The sequence below is a fragment of the Diplotaxodon limnothrissa genome, linkage group LG23 (genome assembly GCF_057381915.1).
Source record: "Diplotaxodon limnothrissa isolate DT_005_m linkage group LG23, D_limnothrissa_male_GT1.1, whole genome shotgun sequence".
NCBI lineage: Eukaryota > Metazoa > Chordata > Actinopteri > Cichliformes > Cichlidae > Diplotaxodon > Diplotaxodon limnothrissa.
In genome coordinates this window covers 28,626,657-28,649,827 of record NC_140617.1, presented here as the reverse complement: position 1 = coordinate 28,649,827, position 23,171 = coordinate 28,626,657, and the positions used below count along the sequence as shown (strand labels likewise).

The following is a 23,171-nucleotide window of genomic DNA, read 5'->3' as shown; positions in this document are numbered from 1 at the left end:
CACACACACACACACAACATTGTGCTGACATTCAGACATGCCCGCACAATCATGTAGAGACAAAGCACTGTTTATGCAGAAATGCTTCAGCTACCTTCATGGAAGAATCCAGGCCTTTGAACTGAGCGTGTAGTTCAGGGGTAGAACTATAATTTCTTAGATTTATAATAAATAAAAAAGAAAATTGTAAAAACAAAAAATGTGTCCAAAATTCATTAAATTCAATAAAATAAACCCACAATTCTTATTATCTATGAGGATTTTACTATAATAAGTTTCCCCTACTTTGGCAAAAAAAAGACAGGGCTCTTCAGTCAACTTTTAATATTTGAACATGCTTTTTTCTTCTTCATCTGTCTGTTAGTGGCTGGTTAGCTCAGTTGGTTAGAGCGTGGTGCTAATTATGCCAAGGTTCGATCCCCGTACGGGCCATTTCAAGCTTTTGGGGCAGGGATAGCTCAGTAGGTAGAGTTGGCACCCCATGATCAGAAGGTTGGGGGTTCGAATCCACTGAACGGCTGCCCTGAGATACCCCTGAGCAGAGTCCCGTCCTTACACACTGCTTCCCGGTGCGCCTGCTTAGTGGCAGCCCACTGCTTCACCGAGTGAATGGGTCAAATGCAGAGAGAGTAATTTCCCCACGGGGATTAATAAATTATACATTTTTATTATTAGTGAGAAATGACTCAAAGGTGGGATGTGTTATAACAGGGTAACAAACCCAGAACAATGTTTTATAAGATACGTTGTTTTTAAAAATCAGAGAAATTTTTACCATCAACAGAACTAATACACAGTTGCATTTTTTGATCATGCCAACGTAACTAATCCTAAAATCCAGAAACTAGTTGGCATTTTTACAGCAACAGTTCAATAGGCTATGTTGATTTGATTTTTGGTAGTGTACATGAGGTACGCTTTAGATATATTCACGTTACACTTTGGAATTTTTTAATTCTTTTGCTTGTGCCCAAGACGGTGTTTGCCAACAAGTGGTTAAACAGGATTGAGAGATTGTTGGGGACAATTGAACCAGCATTGCTGTCGTGCTGATCACAGTAACTTAATACAGGTGATTATCATCATGTCACTGTTGTGTAGTTCATCTACAGCTTCCTTACAATTACACAACTCTAACAAACACTATATAAAATCCCACTGGCTCTTTGTCAAGGGTATGTCGGCAATACTAACTTTTAGATTAGTGGCTGAAATGCAAAAGCAAAGGTAATGTGATAGAAATGCAGCAGGTTTCACAGGATTTCTGGGAAAGCAGGTTGCAGAAAAGCAAGTTTACCAAATAAGGAAACTCAAAGAATGAGGATCATGGAGTTATACTTTACTATCTGTATCAATATGAAGGTAAATTCTCCAGAATTTACACCCTCTCGGTTGTCTTTCTCTGAATTTAGCGCCTCCTAAATTTACTGTAGCTGTGTTTATATAGTATATCTTTTCCATCATATACGATCCTACATACAAGAAAAGGGGATAATAAAACCCATGTACCGTGCTGCACTAAATGAATGGCTGTAAACATAACTGTCAGGTGCCTTAGGGTCTAAAGGAGGGGTAATACAGGGGAGCTTATGGGATAATTAGAAAGTTGTTTTTTTTTTTCTATCTTCTAAATGTACCACTAGACCAGCCTGTCTGAACCCAAGGCCCATTTCTACCATCAAGACTGTCTGTGTTGCACTTCATGGGAAATTTCTTGTTGATGCCTCGAGCCCATGAAATGCAAGCACAGGTCGAACATTATTGTCTGACTGTGGGAATTCCACACATCTAAATGTTATAGCTGCAGGCCAGGTTGAAGCTCATGTAAGAGTTTACAAGCAATCACTCATTATAACAACATTTTTCACAATTTTCTGGCACTGAATCTTGTTTACTGATATAGAAAATAATTAGCAACGAAGATTTTCTTCCTGTACGGCAGTACAAACGTAACATAAATCAAGATTAAATCATTGTTTGACTCTTATCAGTCGAATTTAGATTTGAGTCAGAGATTTGTTTATGTGAAAACAACAGTTGTGGTTACTGTAAGTCAGTGTGGTATAAATGTGATTTATAAACACACGTCTCACCACTAATGACTGAATGCTGCAGTCAAGTCCTGATAAAGACTCACTGTTTGACTCATCTGTTTCAGGTATAATCTGTCATGACATTTAAATTATTCGTATCTAATGGACCCTCATCTGTGGTGCTTTTGAAAAATTCGGAAATTTATTTTTTTACACAATGATCATACCTTATGAGTTGCATGTTTCTGTCATGGGTGTCATTAAGATTTAATCTTATCTTTGATTCACATGTTGTGACTTATCTCATCCAAACCTACGTTGAATTATCTTGACTTGTCTTTATCTACAATATCTTGACTAGTTGTTTAGCTTGGCTTTTCTTAGTCATGTGGCAAATTTCAACACCAACCAAAAGTTGGATGTAGCTTGTTGGGAGCTATGCCCGTCTTTTTTATTCAGCCCATGATCTTGACTGATCTTGCCCATTAGAAAATGATATTTTTGCACCAACAAGGTGATTAATAAAGAGCTCTCAGCTAAAACCTTGGCATATCACAGTTGGTGTGTAGTGTGTCCTTAAACAAATTGAGGAAACAAGAGAAGTGTCAGTCATTTCCTTAAGAAACAGAGAAAAGTCCAAAAAAGACCTGACACAGAACCTGAGAGATGCATCTGGACCTTCAGTTGATCCATCTACTGTTCACTGAAGCCTCATCAGAAATGAAAAAGAAACTGTCATCAAAAACCGTGGACCACCTGGAGAGCATGACAATGACCCCAAACACTGTGATTTGATGGATTGGCCTCAACAAGGCAGAAACATCCCAAGAAGGGCTTTGAATGTCCTTCAAGAAGGCCAGAGAACTAATTCTGAAGACTGCTTAGTGAAATGACAAGAAAGCTGCGAAATATTGACCATCAAGCTTGTTTGAATTGTACAAACTCTATTTTTGTCTTATATGTCTTATATGTATTTCACGTTTTCCTAGCAAGATATAAAGAAGAGTTGTTGCACATTTGTTTCTTAGAAGCTGCTACAGCTTTGGGGTGATGGAAGCTTAGGTCAGGGTTTGGTTTGTGCACAAACAAACTGTAGATGTTCACACAGCAGGTGGTGCAGCACAAAGAAGCAAATCTTGTGCCATGTCCAAGTCCCAAACATTGGGACACAATCCAAAGCCAGGACCTCCATACATTCACACACTATTTGTGGATGCCTGCTGATTAGATCTTAAAGAGCAGAGCAGGTGAGAGCACTGAGCCACGGCTGAGTGTGCCAGGACCATCATCACCACCTCAAAGCACCAGCACTGCAACTGGGAAAACAAAGCATTCCCCAGTAACACGGAGCGCTTCTGAAGAGCCACTTCAGATGGCATAGCTGATAGGCTTCACAGAAAGATGGAGGACGGAAAGCAAAACATCCTCTCGTCCGTCAGCCTGAGCTCTCACCTCAGCTGTGTGACATTTACATAACTGACAGCAGGTAGAAAACACCTATTAGTGCCTTTTTTAAAAAGAGCTTTGAAGTTTCAGTGGTTACAGTGTGCAGGTCTAATCATCTCGATGATGTAGCAGAGCTGAAACTGAAACACACAAAAGGACAAAAGGTGTAATCACAGATAAACGTGGGTGGAGAAATTTCCTTGAAACGATGTGGAGAACAAGGAGTGTCAGGAGTTTGTTTTATGAAGCTGATCTGCTGGAGTTTATTCAGCCTGCAGCTACAACACCTTATTCTCTGCTGGGTCTGACCAAATTCAGGCCAAGAAAACACCAGGATAAGACAAGTTGTTATAGCCTTTTTAAGCTTATTACCACCAGAAGAAACAATGGCTCCTTTACTGGGCTGTATTTATTATGTAGGCATAGTTACTGGTTATATTTCAGAATACAAAATCAGGTTATAGACTAATCCAACTTAGGGTCATGTGAGGGACAGAGTTTATCACAGCCTACATTGTATTATCTGCTTCCCAGCCTTTCTGGGTCTTACTGATATTTGCTCGAGGAAAGCATAAACTAATAAAGTCTGTGTGCTGAACTGCATTTTCCCCTCTTTTCAGGTCCAGATTCTTGCATGAATGCTGCTATCGGCCTTCTATATCCTCTTGTTTACATGTTACTGCAGACTTATCAATAAGCCCAAGGTCTTTAGTTGCACAGCTGTGAACAGGAATTGTTCCTGTCAACCTTGAAGTTGGCTGATTATAAAACATTCATCTTTGAACTTTGGTGGAAAAAAGTGTGTAAGTTCCCTGTGTTTCCAGGTGCTTTCTGTTATAACATCACTGCTTTTGCAAGTTGAAGAACTCTGCCTGAAGCTAATATCTCCAGTGCGTAATCGCAGGTTACGCTACCTCTCACACAGAAGCTGCTTGTTTATGACTGAGAGGTCATTAATCATAGTTCTGTGCGCTGGCTCACTCATTGCTGTCAATTTGCTGTCTACAAAGGCATTTTACGGTGAAACATCACTGGGTTTTATGAGTGGTGACTCTCATCATTTTTCTTTTTGTGCATTATAATCTGTCCTGAAAGCGTCAAGAGGAGGAACCACTGTTTCATTTCCAGTGCTTGAAACAATCAGAGGGGGCGGCGCAGCTGCTAACAAAGGCTGCAAGTCTTTTAATTCACAAGGGTTTTAGTGGAAACCACAGCATGACCAGTTGAGGAAAAGCACTTTAGAAACACAATATTGCTGATGCCAGAGTATTTGTCAATGTCTTAAAGCTTTTGTGGAGGGGGTGTGTACAATATATAATGTTAATCTAGACCTAAAAGCACATCCACACCTGACTCCATGCCATAGTCTGTGAGTTTTGTGGTTATTTGGTGGCATTTTAATCATTATTTGGTCTTTTATATGGCTGTTGTTCTTGGATTTTAATAATAATAATGGATTGGATTTATATAGCGCTTTTCGAGAACCTCAAAGCGCTTTACAATTCCACTATTCATTCACTCTCACATTCACACACTGGTGGAGGCAAGCTACAGTTGTAGCCACAGCTGCCCTGGGGCAGACTGACAGAAGCGAGGCTGCCATATCGCGCCATCGGCCCCTCTGGCCAACACCAGTAGGCAAGTAGGGTAAAGTGTCTTGCCCAAGGACACAACGACCAGGACAGAGAGCCCAGGGATCGAACCGGCAACCTTCCGGTTACAGATGCGATTCCCAACCCCCTGAGCCATGGTCGCCCAGTTGGGAAGAATGGTGCGTGGTGGTTAACACTATTGCCTCACAGCTAGAGGGTCCTGGGTTTGACTCCACGATCTGGCTCGGGTGTCTTAGCGTGGAGTTTGCATGTTCTCCCTGTGTCTCTGGTGCTCTGGCTTTCTCTCACAGTCTAAAGACATGCAGTTAGTGGAGTTTGGTTAATTGTTGATTCTAAATTACCCGTAGATGTGAACATGAGTATGAGTGGTTGTCTTGCCTCTCTGGGACCAACTGGCGTCCTGTCCAGGGTGAACCTTGCCTTACAGCCGTTGGTAGCTGGCATGGATTCTGTTCCCAATGCGACCCTGATGAGGAAAATTGGAATAGAGTGGATGGATGGATTGCTTGGGTAGTTTAGTTTAGTTTAGATAGACTATTACAGATATGCGTTACATGTGCTCTTTAGTGTAATTGTGCATCTTGTCATTTCGGCCATGTGATTCCTCATTTTGTTACTTCCAGTTTTATTTTTATTGCTGGTGCCTTGTTATTAGTTTTATTTCTTTTGTTGTTGTCTTGATTAGTTTCACTTGTACACTGTTACCCTGGTGTTTCCACTCTCCCCGATCACCTCCTGTGCCTAAACCTCAGCTTGGATCTGTTCTTTGTGGAGTCATACTGTGTTCATGTTGCACACCTTTTTGTGTGTTCTCTCAATTAAGGCTGCTCTTTGGATTACCTGCATCACCTGAATAAAAGTTTTTTTTTTCTCAGAATTCTCACAAGTCTGCATATGTGAGAAACCTGCACCTAATGGCACTGGTTATGATCAGGAAATAAAATGCAGGGACTTTATATAGGAATTAGGATCCTTCCTTTCTTTACCTCCATTTTTGACAAAAGGAACCTTAGTTGCAAGAAAAAGTATAATATCCTGAATATTTTGTCTACTCTGTATACACTGACAGTAGGCAGACAGTCTGCTTTCTTAACCTTCATGGTTTCCTTCTGCAAATATTTATCAGCTTCCTCTCCAGGAAGGCTCTCATCCTGTGGATGATCTGCAGCCATCCTCCACCTGCTTTAGGTTATGGTAAGAATAAAGTATAACAAATTGCACCATTCGATGAAGATGACTGAAGCAGCAGCTTTAAAAAATAGACTAGGAAGTCGTGAATATTCTAAAATGTGTCACCAAATGCAGGGTTTCCACGGTGTTTGTGGTTTTAGGGCCGACTGATTGTAGCAACTAGAGATGGCACGATACCACTTTTTTATGTCCGATACCGATATCATAAATTTGGATATCTGCCGATACCGATATGAATCCGATATAGTGTTTTTTAATCAACAAAACTGTTTTTTAAATATCTTGCTGCATTTTGTATAAGTTCATACTCAAGTTTAAAACAACAACTACACTAAAGCTATTCTGTTATACCTGTATGCAAAAAAAAATATTTCATAGTTCAGCAATACTGATCAATCTAATAAACTTAAACCTACACCATCCTCCCTATTCTGGTATTTTAAAGAGTACTTAGCATAAATATTAAGCAACCTAACTAATATGGTTCCAACTCCCAGCAACAACAAAAATAAATAAATAAAAAATAGGGAACCACCCCTCACGCGCCACCTCATGATGCTTAATCGACGTAATCAACCTTAATTTGATGCAGTGTGAAAAAAAAATGCACAGAAATCAATTATTTTTCAAGAAATATTAAATAGATTCAACATCTTTCTTCAACAAAATTGCAGACTGCACAGATGGTACCTTCCCAAAGGAAAAAGTACTATAGCTTACTAGGGTATATATATTAGACTTAATAGTCACTATATACAGTAATGGACTTCTATTCATTTCGCATCAAATTAAAACTTTGGGTGTCAGATAATTATTTATTAAAAGCTAGACATTTTAAATGAGAATAAGAAAGAAAAGTATGTCTTTGTGCCCCCTTTTCCCTGTTAATGCCCTATCGGCCCTCCTGGCTAAACTTTGCTAGATCCGCCCCTGCACAGTTACCAGCGTCAGCTACGTAGAAAAAGATCCTCGAGTAGAAACTAATATTAAATACATTCTAACAACAGCTGATCAAGCTTAAACGTGCTGCTGTTGTTCAGCCGCTGGTTTCCTCTTTCTGGTGCAAAGTGGGCCAAAAGCAAACTAGAGACACGGACTCGCAACAGAAAAGCCGATCAGCTGATCGTTAAGCAGTTTCATGATCAAAGTAGCAGCAAGAAGAGGCAGTCGCTTGTTAAGCTTAACGCAGGAATGCTTTACAAACATTCAGAGATGGACTTACACACTTGCTTTACTTCTCTCGGGATAACTTTGTCGGAGATGAAATGCCGGGTTGCTAGCGAAGCTCCAAATGCTATCCAGACCACCGACAGGTCCCGCATGCCACAGCCGCTCTATCACGTGATGCATACTGCTCCGACGTGCTAACGTTCTGAGGCGAGTTACGGCGTGTTGCAAGTTTTGTGAGGTGCTTTCGTGATATTTAATGGATCGGATTACATTTTTTATTTTTCTCCGATATCCGATCCAGTAATTTAGGTCAGTATCGGACCGATACCGATACGTAATATCGGATCGGTCCATCTCTAGTAGCAACATTAATAACTGTTATTTAACACGACTCAGCAGCTGAAGTCGTTTTCTGATTCTTGTTCATCACTTGTCTGTCCTCCTCTCATGTTGGCTTTGATTAACTTAACTTGCCGTGGCCTGTAAGAAGAATGAAAGTGGGGTTTTAGAGAAGGGTGGAAGTTCTCTTCTGGAAAGGGAAAAACACTGTCACAAAACAGAGTAGAGAAAAATAACTGGTTTATCTTGATTACCTTGTAATTGTCTACCAGTAAATCGATCATGTTGGCATCTCAGATGGATAAAACAAGTGGTTTTTAAACTTATTCTTATTCAACTTATTCTTCAGGGACCACCAGTGTACCTGGTTGATGTCTACAAAACACTGTTGGGCATCTGAGCCGATTACTTTAGTTGATGTGAGTGAAACTGGCCTGACATCTTAAAGGAATTATGAAGGATACAGAATGGATGGTTTTCTTGACTAGATTTCTTAAGTTTGTGTATGTTTGGGTTTGATATCCCATGTTGTACTCATGTTGTGCTTTAGGAACACTAGTTCTTATTTCCTCAGCTTTGCTGCCTACACAGTACCAAAACTAGGCCTAAACGCAGGATTTTTGTTGGAGCGGGACGGTGTCTGATGTTCGTATCGTGTATTTGAGAAGCTCCCTTTTGTGCGCCTCAGTGCTTTTGTGCTCTTTGTCATTTTATGACTCAGTGAGAGCGCTACAGCGCTTATGAGGACTGAATTCCAGTATCTGGGTTGCAGGAATTTGAACCTGCAGCACTTGAGGCCTTGGGTTCACGTCCCCTCGAGCTCCTGCTGCAGAGTGTCTGACAGGTGAGACCACAGCGAGGATTTTGGCATGAAGATAATATCGCAGATGTGGGCTGCTAAATCTTTTTCTTTTTCTTTTTTTAAAAAACTTTTAATCATTTAGAACGCCGGGTTATTGCTTTTTAATTTTCTCCTGTCAGTCAGCTCATTAGAGGCGTCACTTCTCATTTATTCTTACTGGCTCACATTCAGGAGGAGCCACCAAGCTTGACGCCACGCTGCTTAATGTCTCTTTACCACCTGCTTTCTTTAACAGATCTCCTCAGTTGGGGATTGCCCAAAAAAGGAGTCGACTGTGTTGCCTTCAAGCTCCCGTGCCGCTTCGTGAATCCCAACCGTCTCACCCCCTCTCTTGTTTGTAAATGCCCTGCTCGTGTTCGTGCCAGAAACTCACTTTGACATACCGCAGGGGGGGAGGAGGAGAGAGGAAGAGGAGGGGGGGGGGGGGTTGGGGGGGTCATGGGTGTTGATTTCTGCTGAGCTTCTGCCAAAGATGCCCTGCAGGGAACTTTCTTTTATTCTGCTCGTTGACTTTGGAAAATTTGAGTTATTTGATAACTGGGAAAAAGCAGCCAGGAGCACAGCGAAATGTTGTTATCAAGATACACGTGTAAGAACAAGTTGATTTCTTAGTTTGTGCATTAGTTTTTCTTGGTACGACTCCAAAAAGCAGGTGGGAGCATTTCTTTTATTTTATTTGGCATCAAGAGCCTCTTTAAAATAATAGCTGCCCGCATTAACGGTGAGTGATGTGCGGGTAAACGCATTCAACTGTAAATTTAAGACAAAATAATAAATTCATTTAAAACTGTGGCACTCCCATCTGTTGCTAGAAATCGAGATATAAATCACATCAGACTAACTGCAGGTTAAATGAATGACCTGTGTCCTGATGGTATTCAAACCTCATTCAGCCCTGGGCGTCCAGGCTGGTGGATTTAGGTCCATAAGTTTATGAACACTTTTTTAAGATTTTGACTCTGTGTACCACCACGGTGGGTTTTTAATCAAACAATCAGTGTGTGACTAAAGTGCAGAGTTGAATCTTCAGTTCAAGAGGTTTAACAGAAGTATTTAGGCATCACAGCTGTTTTTATATACACTCCTCATTTAAAAGTAATTGGACAATTGACTAACAAGCAGTTTCTTGTCTAGTTGAGGTCTGTTCCTTCATTATTTCACAAGATATGAGGCAGGTAAAATACCTGGAGTTGATTCCAGGTGTTGCATTTGGTAGGTGTTCAATGAAATTGTCAATATGGCATCCCAGAGAGATGTTGGTGCAAGTGAAGAAGGGCGTCATCAGACTGAAAATCCCCCAGAAAATCTGATAGAGAGATGGCAGAAACCTTAGGAGAGGCCAAATCAATAATCTGGTACATTAAAAAGACTGAATGCACAGACCAGCTCAGCAACACCAAAATATCTGAAAGAGAACAGAAGATAACCAAAGTAGATGATCACAGAATTATTTCCCTGGTTCAGGAAATCAACTTCACAGCATCTAAACAAGTAGAAAAACTCTCCAGACTTCGACAGTTTGCAAAATTCTAGAAAAAAGTCCTTGGACAGTCAAAACCAGAATTAACTACTTTAACTGCTACTACTAAGATGATGTCCTTCATAGTGCAGTGGAGGAACCTAACAAGCAAAAGATTCACAGTTTGATCCTGGGAGGAAACACAAATCCCTTTGGGATTGCATCTGGGAGGGCATTTGGTGCCAAATCAAGGATGTGGAGCTACCCATTGTGGTGACCCCTTGTGAATAATTGAGCAGCTGAAAGTAGCCCCTCTTTTCTACTACTAAGATAAAATAATTTTGAACGTCTGGAAAATACGGTCCGTGTCTTAATATTGTTGCAATTTCTAAACAGCTAATGGAAAAGTGTAATATAGTGTTAGCCAAAAAGTACAGTTATAACCTTAAGTATATCGGCATCGTAAGAAAGTGAGGAAAAAAATATTTGCACTTTTTGACTCCATACAAGTCAAAAGTGCAAATATTGGTTTTGTTTTATTTTTGTTTTTTTACTTTTCAATGTTTTTAAATAATTAAAGCTGGCGTTCTCAAAATGTGACCCCTGCAGTCCAATTGTAGCCCACCGAAACCATTTTTCTGGTGACGAGATCTTCAAGGAAAAATTAAGATTCAACACTTTTTGCCTGTTACGGTTTCTAAATCAGCAGAGAATGAGAGCAAGTAGGCCATTAACAAATACAGCCAGGGTCACAATACAAAACCTATTTTTAGTGACTTCTAAGTATTAAATTAAATGTTGGTCTTGTTTTTTTTACAGTTTGATAATTTTTAATGGTTAGTTGACAGTTTGTAAATTAACTTCTCACTCTGGCATTACTTCTTGAGTTTATTTGACCAATTTAAAGCCCAGAATGATGGTGATTTGACTCTTTGTGTGATTGTTCTTGCATTTTTAGAAACTACACTGTGTGCGCTTTTGGCAGTCATGCTGAAGCTGCCTCTGGTAATGTATTGTAATATAAAGTATGCAGTTATTAGTACTTATCTGATCTTATTAAAGAAGAACAGAAAGCTTTTAAACTGCTGTAAATGTGACCCCTGCAGCCTCTGTGTTGCTGCCATCTGCTGGGCCAGTCAAGTACTGTCAATTAAAGGACATGACAGAAAGCATGTGGACGTGCTGCAGATGTTGACCTGAAATGAATAAGCAAGAAAAGTTGATTTTCAGAGTAAATCTGATTGTGTTTTACGTATTTCTGGAGTTTAACAGAGAGGAAACAAGACAAAAGGACGAAAGTTAACAAATAAAACAGAGTCAGCAAATTCAGTATTTATTAAATTAAGTGAAATTTAAAGATTTAGAATATTATAACATAGTTCTAATTATTTGCAGTAGACAATTACCTCTTAACGTCCAGAATCTGTTTAACATGAGCTGCAACAAATACACATCACATTACACCTGATGGTAGGACTAACATAATGTAATTGTAGCATATCAAAACTTTAAAAAATCATACAGAAATAACACAATTATCCAATATTGTGGTAGATTTAGAGTGAAGATGCTTTGAATACAAAGATTTGACATGAATGGTTTGGGATGATTTTGTATTTCAGTCAGAGCTTTAGCTTCAGTCTACACACTTTCAGTTTGTGACAGCAATTAAAAAAAATAAAGATAAAGATGAAAATAAAATGACAGGCAGAGAAGGAACTTCAGAGCTGAAATAGTTTTTCTAGCATCTTAAATCCATAATTAAACATTCCTTTGAGATAGAAGATAAGAAAAACTACATATGCTATCTTAGTGTGCACATTTGGTCCCATTAGTGCACTTTACCTCTGCATCAGGACTTACGATTTTGCTATGTTTGTCATAAATTTTGAAAGTGCTGCTTTCCCAATGCTAATATGAAGTTTGAATTAGATGTTGCACCATATTAGAAGTTATATCTCACTGCTCTGATGTGAAATAGACACATTTATCTGTATCTCGGCCTCAGTTTTCTTTCATGGTGTTGCATTTTAATGGATTAAATCTCCATATTTGGAGGCTGACTCACCCTGCAAAGTTCACTCCTGTCACCAGCAGATTTATTCCAGCGTTTATATCTTTGCATCTGCTGCACAGACCACCAACATAAATGGCAACATCATTTGAGCCTCTTCCTCACACATCTCATCTTCCATCTTCGATATTTTGTGTAATAAATAAATGAAATGATCTTGTTGGACCGGGAACTTCGTGCTCTCTCTTTGTAATTGCTGTGTCGTATTTCTATCTGACTGAACTCGCTTCCCACAGTTAACACGGATGACTGTCTCGCTCTTCCCCATCTGCTCTGGTGTAGACCCCCAGTTGTCGACAAAGATGCACCGAAACACTTGATAATGAAGCCTCTGTAGATCTTTTTTTGTTTAAAGTTTGAGCCAAGGTGAGGCTGACATCTTTTCGGGACCTGCTGTTTGGCAAAGCCAGATATGTTTTCAGAAGCGTGAAATTTATTAGGAAGAGTCATGAAACAAAGCAGCGTCTAGTTGGGGCTTGTTGCAGAAGTTTCCTCTCCAAACCTCTCACGTGGTCATGTTTAACCCTCTCAGGCTCAAATTAAGTTTTAGTTGCTAATGCACAACCAAGTCCTTCAGTGGTACTTCTGAGTAAAAAAAAACTCATAAAATATGTATGTGGGGTAATCAAGTTGTTAGTTTTTAACTGTTGCAAATCGGCAACGCCTGCCTTGAGAGGGTTAAGTAACCAGAGTTACCTGAAATAAAAAGAAGAAATACAGTTTTAGGTATTAAGTTTTCTTCTTTCCTCCTCCAGTAATCACCATGGTTGTCATGTGAGCTTTAGGAGGAACATGCTGCTTGTATGATGTGGCAACAGCAGAACCAATGTTACTGGTGCTTCAACATTCAGCTGCAGCTCACTACATATGACTGCACCTCGCTGTAGCTGTATGTGTGGAAGTGTAAATGTAAGCAACAGCTGCCTTCATAATAAAACACAATGCACAAAGGAAGCGTGCCCAAACGCAGTCGTGTATTTACTTACCCTGCTTGTGGCCCTGTGCAGGTCAGAGTCAGCTGACAGCTGCCGGTGATGAAAAGTGCTGGGAACGCAGAGGGAGCGTTAGCACGTATGTTTGAGAGCCTGCAGGGGATTTATGGTGATATATGATGGACACGGAGAAAGCGTTGGGGGTTGTGTTATTTGAAAGAAAAAAACTAACCTGATGTTTTTATATTTTTAATTAAAAGAAAAGTATTTTCTTGGTTTTTAGTCAGAACAATGCATCGATGCGTAAATGTGAAAACAATAAATAAAAACGTTATAAAACTCTAGTTCATGAAGTTTATGTAGTTTTTGATTCATTTGTCTGTTGTTAAGATGCAAGCTTTAATTCCCTGCTGATGAAAATCAACAGAAACCTCATCAAAGAAAGAGCTTTGTCACAAAAGAGAGACAAAAAAACGCAGACAGGAAGTCTGTAACTGCCTGTAATTACTGTAAAGCTGAAACATGAGTGTTCTTTGTTCACTTGGTTTTTCATTTTTTTTATGTTTTAGTCATATTTGTCACTACTGTACTCCTCAGTATGTCTGGCTTCAACCACGATTTTACTAATTTCAGCTGGAAAGAAATTAGTAAACAATGCAAGCAGAACCTTTCTCATATATCCAAAGGGGACTGTGTTTGCAGTTAGAATGTTTTCTGTAGATAATAAATCTCTTTGGCATAAGATCTGCAGCAAAAAGTGCTTCTAGTAATAGAAAATTGAGTTGTAAAAGGTTTTTATAAGCTGGTTTAAACCTGATTTTTTTTTTTGCTTTTGTTTATCTTATGCTCTTTTTATGAATTCCTCTCCCAAGGTGACACCTGTTGGCAACAACTTTTTATGAAACTCAGTGCTCAAACCGGTGCTTAAAGAATCAAGAACACAAAATTAGTCCAAAAACCTCTCATGTTCAGCTGTTTTTTTATGGCATCACTCTTGGCAGGAAGCAGAGCTTAATCAATGGAAAAAACACAAACTTTGTCCAAACACCTCTCATGTTTAGCTGTTTCCCACTTTTTCTTTGGTCATTTTAGCCTTTTTGGCCAGGGTGAAGGGAGCATCTGCCATCAAACACGAAGCCAGCCGCATGTAACTTCGACGGTGTTTGCTAGTTTACCTTACATGCATTAATTTAATAACGTGGTTAGCCTAAATCGTGTGTAATTTACGCCTCAGCGTAAATTACACACGATTTAGGCTATCGATTTAGGCTAACAACATTAAGCTACTCACGCAGAGAAGAACGGCGGCTGCTGCCATCATCATCCGTCATCATTTCTGCTACACTGGCAGGGCTAGGGGCCAGGACTTTCCTCTTTGGGTTTTTGGGGGATGTTGCTAACTTCGGTTTGGATAACAGGCAAACCACCCGCAGTAGATGTGCTCGGTGTGAGGTCTCGCAGCAAGCTATCAAATACGGTGCATTTCTCGGCTTTTAACAAAATGCTATACGTTGCCAGGTGTTTCATCAGATTCGAGGTGTTACCTCCTTTGCACACTATCACCTTAAAGCACTTGCTGCAGGCTGCTGAGTTTGCATATTTTGCTGTGAAGTACAGCCAGACTTTTGACCGCTTCGCCTTGAGCATTTTTAATCTGTAGCTCTGCTCTAAAAGAACGTACATACCTGGACCTGCCTACTATCCTTGCAAAGGTAAAATGATTGGCTAGAATCCAAAGTGTATGACAGGAAAAAAAAGCACCGAAATAAAGCACCAAAATGTGCGCTGCTTTTCGGCCTACCGTTTATGTCAGAACCGGTGCCGGTACCCATCCCTAGTAAGGATTTAAAATATATTTATGTATATAACCTGTAGATCTTTAATAAGGGGGATGTAAAGTAAGTTGGCTCAGCTGTTAATATTTTTAAATGGTTTATGTACAAGTAAGTAAAAAAACACAAGTTCATAAATATTGTAAGATAAACAGAAAACCCCAACAATCATATGGCCCCCTATGAAGAAGGGTTTTGGCGACAGTGTCAAGGAAAAAAGTCCTTTAAACAGGAAGAAACCTCCAGCAAAGACACACTGTGGAAGAGAGCTAGAGATCTGATAGCAGTCTGATTGCAAAGTGCTCCAATCGGGTGATACGGTAGTATGAGGTCGTTAAGATAAATGGGGACTGATTATTCAAGACCTTGTATGTGATTTGAAGGATTCCAAATTTGACTCGAAATTTAACAGGGAGCCAATGAAGAGAAGCCAATATGGGAGAATTGAGATTTTGAGCAGAATGAGCGGCACATTAGTTGGTCATTTAACAGCATTTTACAAAGCAGCCTGGTCATGGCTCTTAAATGTCAGTTTTATGGCTTTCCCTGCTGTAAATCTGACATTTAGGATTTTTGGATGGTCAGACTGATAAAATCAGACACTTGGAGACACCAGGTTTTCTTAGATTTTGTTGGCCTAATGATCAATTAATAGCCTTGATTACAGCACCATTAGTTTGGCAGTACAAACAGGAGCCCCTTAATGAGGCGGATTAGCAGATTATAATCTCTTCTGTTGCTGGTCTGCACAGGAAAATAGGAAGATAAAGGAGTTAATGATGCATTAAAGAAAGCAAAGTTTCACCAGAGTAAACTCCAGTGACTCTAATGTTCTTCAGCAGTGTTCTTTAGCAGCAGTTATGTTGCATGAATGCACAAATGATGGGGATACGGCAGCGTGTCATGCAGCGTGGGTGTGGGAGGTCCACCAGCTGGAATGTGTAACAGCTGGTTGTCCGAGTTTGGCAGATGCTGGATGATGAGGGGACTCTGGGCCATGTGGAGGAGGAGGAGGAAGAAGAGGAGGAAAGGGAGGAGGAGGAGTGTTGGTGGAGAGGAATCCTTTTGCCCCAATTGCCCATCTGTGAGAACCTGGAGGGAGTGCTTTTTCCGAGGATTTTCTCCGATGAGGCAATGGAGTCGGTCTCTCGGGAGGGCAGCTGCTGTCTCTCATTCATCCCTCACATTGCTGCTCAGCCTCTCTCCAGCTGCGTTCACGCTGTTTATCCGATTATGTTCCTCCCAAAGCTTCAGAAAGTAGACTTGGTGGTTTAATTTTTGGTTACTGTAGTTACCAAAAATTAAAACAGAGGCATAAATCAGACATCTAAACACACCGAAGCAATCGGCGCCGTGTGACTGAACCTCCCTTGTTTTCCCTTTTCTTCCTGAGAGATGAGATAATTTCTCTTGCTCTGTCACTCACCGTGCCCTTGCTGTTCTCACCATTTTAGCCTGTCAGCTGCTGTGCTCAGTTTTCCCACCTTTTTCCTCCTTTTGTCCCTTTTTCCCATGAAATCATGCAAAGTAGAAGTACAAAGATCTTTTACTTAAAAGTAGAAAAGTTTTTAAAATATTACATGAACAGTATGAATCCTGGAGTGAAATGTTTCCATTGTTATAACTCTGCTGTTACAGTGTGCTGTCCTTGCTTGTACTGTTGCACAGTTTAGTGTACTGATCTGAACCTGGGGGCCACGGGGTAATCTGAGTACCGAGTACTTCTTAACTTTCTCTAGTAGTTGGTTTGGAAATGTAGCAAAATTTTTGTTTGAATAAAAACATGAGAGAAGGAAAAAGTAACACATTCAGAAGTGTATTTTGTATTTTTATGTTGTTTAAAAATCAAAAATATGAGCTAAGCAAAGTAATGAATTACAGAAAACAAAAAATAAATAAATAAATCCTGGGGCAAATTTTTTTTTTCCCCTTTGTGTGTTTGTTTACATTAGTAAATCTTAAATTTAAATTTAAAGTAGGAAATAGTGGACATTTGGAAGCTAGAGGGCACCATTCACACCATAAAAAAATATTAATATTACTTTTACTCTTAAGCTGAGTTTTTATTGACTGTTTACTTCCCTTTGTACTCACTTGCTTTGACAAAATCTGTTTGGTAGGATCAACAAGGGTTCAAGACTTTTGAAGATTTCATTTTCATGGGTGACTCAGAGACTCGGAGAAGACTTGAAGATAAACTGTGTTGCTGACATAAAATATACTTCAACTGAAAGGGGTCATTTCTCAGAGCTGTGCTGACTGTAACAATAAAATGAAATGATTTGTGTCCACAAACTTGAGCAGATTACTTTTGCTTTGCCATGAGAGGGACTGAAATGTGCAGAAGCTAGAAAAAAAAGTGTATTTTTGTGTGATTGTGAAGTTTAATGCTCAAACTTATGAGCTAACACTGCCATCTCGTCTTCAATTATTGATTCACTTGTTTATTTTAAAAATTTCAAAACCCAAGGAAACAAAACACTGTCAACTGTCATTATCACTTTAACATGAGGATATCTGCACATCTGTAGTGTCACCAGATATGCTGTCATAAACAATTAAAAAAGGACAAATATGAACAGATTAAAGATATTCACAAAACATAATTTTGGCCTGTTATTTTTATATCTTAACTTAAGCTTCTCTGTAACAAAAACATATTTTTTAAGATTGAAGCAAAAGTTTCTGTAATGATAACTGTTGAGTTATGTACAAGCGCAGTTCCAAAAACGTTGGGACTCAAAAAGCGAAAATGTAAATAAAATCAGAATACAGTGACTTGCAAATCTCATAAATCGAAATTTTATTAACACTAGAGTATAGAAAATATATTAAGACATTTTACTATTTAACCCTTTCATGTATGAATTATGACATCTTTAGGCATGAAAAGATGAATAAAAATACTTAAGAAAAAATCCTGATTGAGGTTGTCATAATTCATGCATGACAGGGTTAAATAACAATAATTTCAATAAAACACATCATACATCTATAGTAGCATTAAACAACCAGTGGGTGGCAGGGTATGGAGTGGACACATCACTGTCCAATGTAGTGGTTTATGTGCAAGTATACCATCAGCACTGACACAAATACAAGAAAACAGACTTTGAATAGCTGTCCACTGTAGTGACCACTATGCGTGAAAGGGTTAAATGAAAATATTTGTTCATATTGTATTCGATGAAAACAACACATCTGAAAAAGGTTGGGCCTTGTTTACCCCTCAGTAGCATACTGCCATCTTTTAACAACAGTCTGTAAACGTCAAGGAGCTGAAGGAGAAGAGCCGACGGACTTTTGGAAGAGGAATGGTGTCATATTTTTCCTCTCATGATGCTCCGAATGGGTACAGATGCCTGACTGGTCTGCACCTGGACTCTTAATCTGTGCTGCTGTAACAGATGTAGTATGCAGTTTAGCACTGTATAGCCGGAATATGTGAGACTTTCCCTTAAAAAGACGTTGTCTGAATGGGACCATATGCTGCTCTAAAACCTGTACAGGGAGTGCAGAATTATTAGGCAAATGAGTATTTTGTCCACATCATCCTCTTCATGCATGTTGTCTTACTCCAAGCTGTATAGGCTCGAAAGCCTACTACCAATTAAGCATATTAGGTGATGTGCATCTCTGTAATGAGAAGGGGTGTGGTCTAATGACATCAACACCCTATATCAGGTGTGCATAATTATTAGGCAACTTCCTTTCCTTTGGCAAAATGGGTCAAAAGAAGGACTTGACAGGCTCAGAAAAGTCAAAAATAGTGAGATATCTTGCAGAGGGATGCAGCAGTCTCAAAATTGCAAAGCTTCTGAAGCGTGATCATTGAACAATCAAGCGTTTCATTCAAAATAGTCAACAGGGTCGCAAGAAGCGTGTGGAAAAACCAAGGCGCAAAATAACTGCCCATGAACTGAGAAAAGTCAAGCGTGCAGCTGTCAAGATGCCACTTGCCACCAGTTTGGCCATATTTCAGAGCTGCAACATCACTGGAGTGCCCAAAAGCACAAGGTGTGCAATACTCAGAGACATGGCCAAGGTAAGAAAGGCTGAAAGACGACCACCACTAAACAAGACACACAAGCTGAAACGTCAAGACTGGGCCAAGAAATATCTCAAGACTGATTTTTCTAAGGTTTTATGGACTGATGAAATGAGAGTGAGTCTTGATGGGCCAGATGGATGGGCCCGTGGCTGGATTGGTAAAGGGCAGAGAGCTCCAGTCCGACTCAGACGCCAGCAAGGTGGAGGTGGAGTACTGGTTTGGGCTGGTATCATCAAAGATGAGCTTGTGGGGCCTTTTCGGGTTGAGGATGGAGTCAAGCTCAACTCCCAGTCCTACTGCCAGTTTCTGGAAGACACCTTCTTCAAGCAGTGGTACAGGAAGAAGTCTGCATCCTTCAAGAAAAACATGATTTTCATGCAGGACAATGCTCCATCACACGCGTCCAAGTACTCCACAGCGTGGCTGGCAAGAAAGGGTATAAAAGAAGAAAAACTAATGACATGGCCACCTTGTTCACCTGATCTGAACCCCATTGAGAACCTGTGGTCCATCATCAAATGTGAGATTTACAAGGAGGGAAAACAGTACACCTCTCTGAACAGTGTCTGGGAGGCTGTGGTTGCTGCTGCACGCAATGTTGATGGTGAACAGATCAAAACACTGACAGAATCCATGGATGGCAGGCTTTTGAGTGTCCTTGCAAAGAAAGGTGGCTATATTGGTCGCTGATTTGTTTTTGTTTTGTTTTTGAAGGTCAGAAATGTATATTTGTGAATGTGGAGATGTTATATTGGTTTCACTGGTAAAAATAAATAATTGAAATGGGTATATATTTGTTTTTTGTTAAGTTGCCTAATAATTATGCACAGTAATAGTCACCTGCACACACAGATATCCCCCTAAAATAGCTAAAACTAAAAACAAACTAAAAACTGCTTCCAAAAACATTCAGCTTTGATATTAATGAGTTTTTTGGGTTCATTGAAAACATGGTTGTTGTTCAATAATAAAATTATTCCTCAAAAATACAACTTGCCTAATAATTCTGCACTCCCTGTATATATCTTTAAGCATTGATGGCGCCCAGGTGTTCAAACTGCCAATCCCACAGGCACTGATCCTCCTCCACACCTTCAGAGATTCAGGCTTTTGAACTGAGCGTTGATAACCGATTTTAAACACAGGTTTTGGAGAGTGATGTACCCAATCATCTGAGCTGTTGCTAAGTAACCCAATTAGCTGCACAATGTTCCTGCAATGGTTTCTTTTTAGTACCACTCACTTTTTGTCCACTGTAAATATTTCATGTTTTCTGTGTACTATTGTGAATGAAATATAGCTTAAAGAGATTTGGAAATAATTGCACAGTGACCCAGCTTTTTTTCAAGAGTCGTACATATTTTGAAAGGATTTTTGGCATCTCGGCTGCTGGAAATGACTTTAGGAGTCATTTGTTTGCTCTGAAGACACAGTTTAGTTTTCTGCAGCTGCTTAGAGTTACCATTCTTGTGCCTATGTGGTAAAAAACCAACATAAAGCCTGCAACCAGTTAGTGTAGTTTTGCGTAAAGACTCGAAGCAGCATGAAACAGCGAGCCTCGTCCTTCTAAAAATTTAAAAATAGAATTAGTAGGATCTCTGCTTAAGTTTATTAACGTAACCTGTCATTATGCTTTATTAAATTGTGGTTAAATAATTGTTGCCTATAAAGTAATATTTAATATTTTCTTTGGTTAATTTACTTATTTACTTTTATTCAGTCCTGCTCACCAATAAAATGAGCTTTTCCTTTAGAGTATGAACTAAACCTTTTCTTTATGATCTGCAGTGCGTTTATGAAAACTCCATATTTCTGCAGAGGACTCATCTGTCTAGGCCGGGTGTGCCTATGTGGTAAAAAGCATGCCTGTATGCTTTCTAAGGAGACCCACAGGAGTCACGCAGGGGAGGAGTTTTAGTTTGAGGCCTTTTTTTTTTTTTTTTTTTGGAGGAGTTTGCACTGGGAGCTCAGTGGGGAGGGTCCCAGAGTAGTTTTTATGCCTCTGCTTTCATTCACTGGTTGCTCAGTGGCCCTTGATCAGCCTCGATTTAACTGCTGCCCGTCTGGCTAACAGGTGGTGCTTTGAGGAATCAGCGCTGTTGCAACAGCCAGCACCATGTGGAGGAGGCTCCAGACTGCAGCGCTGCTCCTCATCCTCTGCTCCGGGAGCTTGGAGGCCTGGTTCTGGAGAACCACGGATGAAGAAACAAAGACAGAAGCGGTTACGTTTGATGCTACCACTTTAACCACTCACACTGTAGCAATGATCACCAGTACAAAGCAGGTGGAGGAAGGTGCTACTACTACTACTACCAGCAGTGTAATGATGGAGGAGGAAGGTTCTACTAAGACTGCCGCTGGTGCAAAGGTGGAGGAAGAAGAGGAGAATGACAACTTGTCCGGGGTCGGGGAAGAAATCATCAACGTGGCCACAGGCATCCGTAAGTTTGTCGAGGCGTGGGATGCGACCACGACCACCTGGACTGTTAGTGCCGGCCTGACGGAGAAGACGGAGAAGTCTGACGTGACGATGAAGCCAGGCAGGTTCTTGGGGGAGAGGGTGGAAGAAGGGTCTGGGGGTGGGGAAGGGGATGGATTTGAGTCAGACGTGACAATTAGAGCTGGCGTTTCTAAATTGAATGGCCCACCCTGTCTCCCCGCGCCCTCTGATTGGCCCGTTTGCAGACAGCCACGCCTTTTCTCGTTGCCCAACTTTTTCAACCACACCTCAGTGGAGGAGGCGGGGGCGGTCCTACAGGAGTGGGCTTGGCTCACAAAAGCAGAATGTCACCACAGCGCAGAGCTATTCCTCTGCCTCCTCCTGACTCCCAGGTGTCCATCCCCCGTCTCTAACCTGCCCTGCCGCAGCTTCTGCCACACACTGCAAGACAGCTGCTGGGCGTTCCTGGAAAACGGGCGTCTCCCAGTGGAGTGTGACCTCCTGCCTGAAAGAGCTCATGAGCCCGGGCGTCCGGTGTGCATGTCAGTTAGTAACTGGAAAGGTAACCGCGGCGGGTTAGAATGTATCCTGTGTGACGATACATTTTGAATCCGGAGCGTCTATGTGTGTTTGTTTTGGTGTCCAGCTGCATCATTGTCTTTGCCCATCACATGATTCGCTTTAAACGTGATGCATGTTTTTACCACTTTAATTTGATCATATAGAGCCCATAAAGTACTCTGGCTCATGTGACTACAGGTGCTATACATTACAGTTTCACATATATTTGACCTCCTACCATGAAACCACTGGTGGGTTTGTTTTATTAGAGGAAGATAATGACCCTCACATTTACTGGGGCTCCGGCTAATGATAATTTTTTTTATTATTTTGTTGCTTGTAAGAAATTTCAATTTTCCAAATCACAGGATAAAATTATTAAATGTCTTTTTTTTTAATCCAGAACCCCAAATATATGAATTATTATAATCTAAGGCTGTAAATTCACAAGTTTTAGAAACAATCATCATCACTTTTGAAAAAATCTGGGATCAAATTACTGAAGTATAGTTAATAAAGTATTCTGTTTTGGATATTGTCACAATTAATGCACAAGAGCATTCATCATCTTTTAAAAAAATAAAAATCTGTTATATTCTTGTGCCTACATTACCCATAATGCAACATCAGTTTGTTTTAGAAGATCAGGTGTAGTAAGTAGCAACTATGTAGCTCACAGGCTCAAGCAGGGTTCAGTTCAGGCTTCACAGTCTTCACACGCCTCTTTCTGAGGTCACAAAGGGCTTTAGTCAACTTTCTTACATCCAGATTCTTATCAAAGTAAACTTTAAGTGCAGTTCCATTTGATCAGCAGTATATCAAAAATGAATGAAGGCATCATATTCACTGTAATAAATATCGAAATTCTGTTATACAGAGGACCCAGAGTACCAAAAAAAAGTTTTATCATATGATCAACTATTTGGCGGTTAGGTAATCAAGTTTGGTATGTGAGATGCTAATGTTTTTGGTATATTTTATATTTATCCAAAAACACCCCAAAACATATCTAAATGTAAATTGTAATAATTAATTATTAACCCTTTAAGACCTACCATAGAACCAAGTCCACCAGAGTTATCTTTACATTTTTACATGCGGTAGTGCCATTTTTGGGAGCATTTCAAGTTGCTATACATCAATACAACCATTATAGCCCAAACTTTAA

General features: G+C 40.1%; 1 protein-coding gene across 3 annotated transcripts in view; it reads left to right on the top strand.

Annotated features, from left to right (window-relative positions):
• Positions 1–21,038: 21,038 nt before the first annotated feature.
• Positions 21,039–23,171, top strand: part of LOC146608247 (uncharacterized) — a 33,412-nt gene continuing 31,279 nt past the window's right edge. For all 3 annotated transcript variants that reach the window (XM_085347331.1, XM_085347330.1, XM_085347332.1), the window contains exon 1: positions 21,039–21,542. In XM_085347331.1, the coding sequence (XP_085203457.1) occupies positions 21,119–21,542 (424 nt within the window). In that variant the 5' untranslated portion in view covers positions 21,039–21,118. The remainder of the gene's footprint in view (positions 21,543–23,171) is intronic.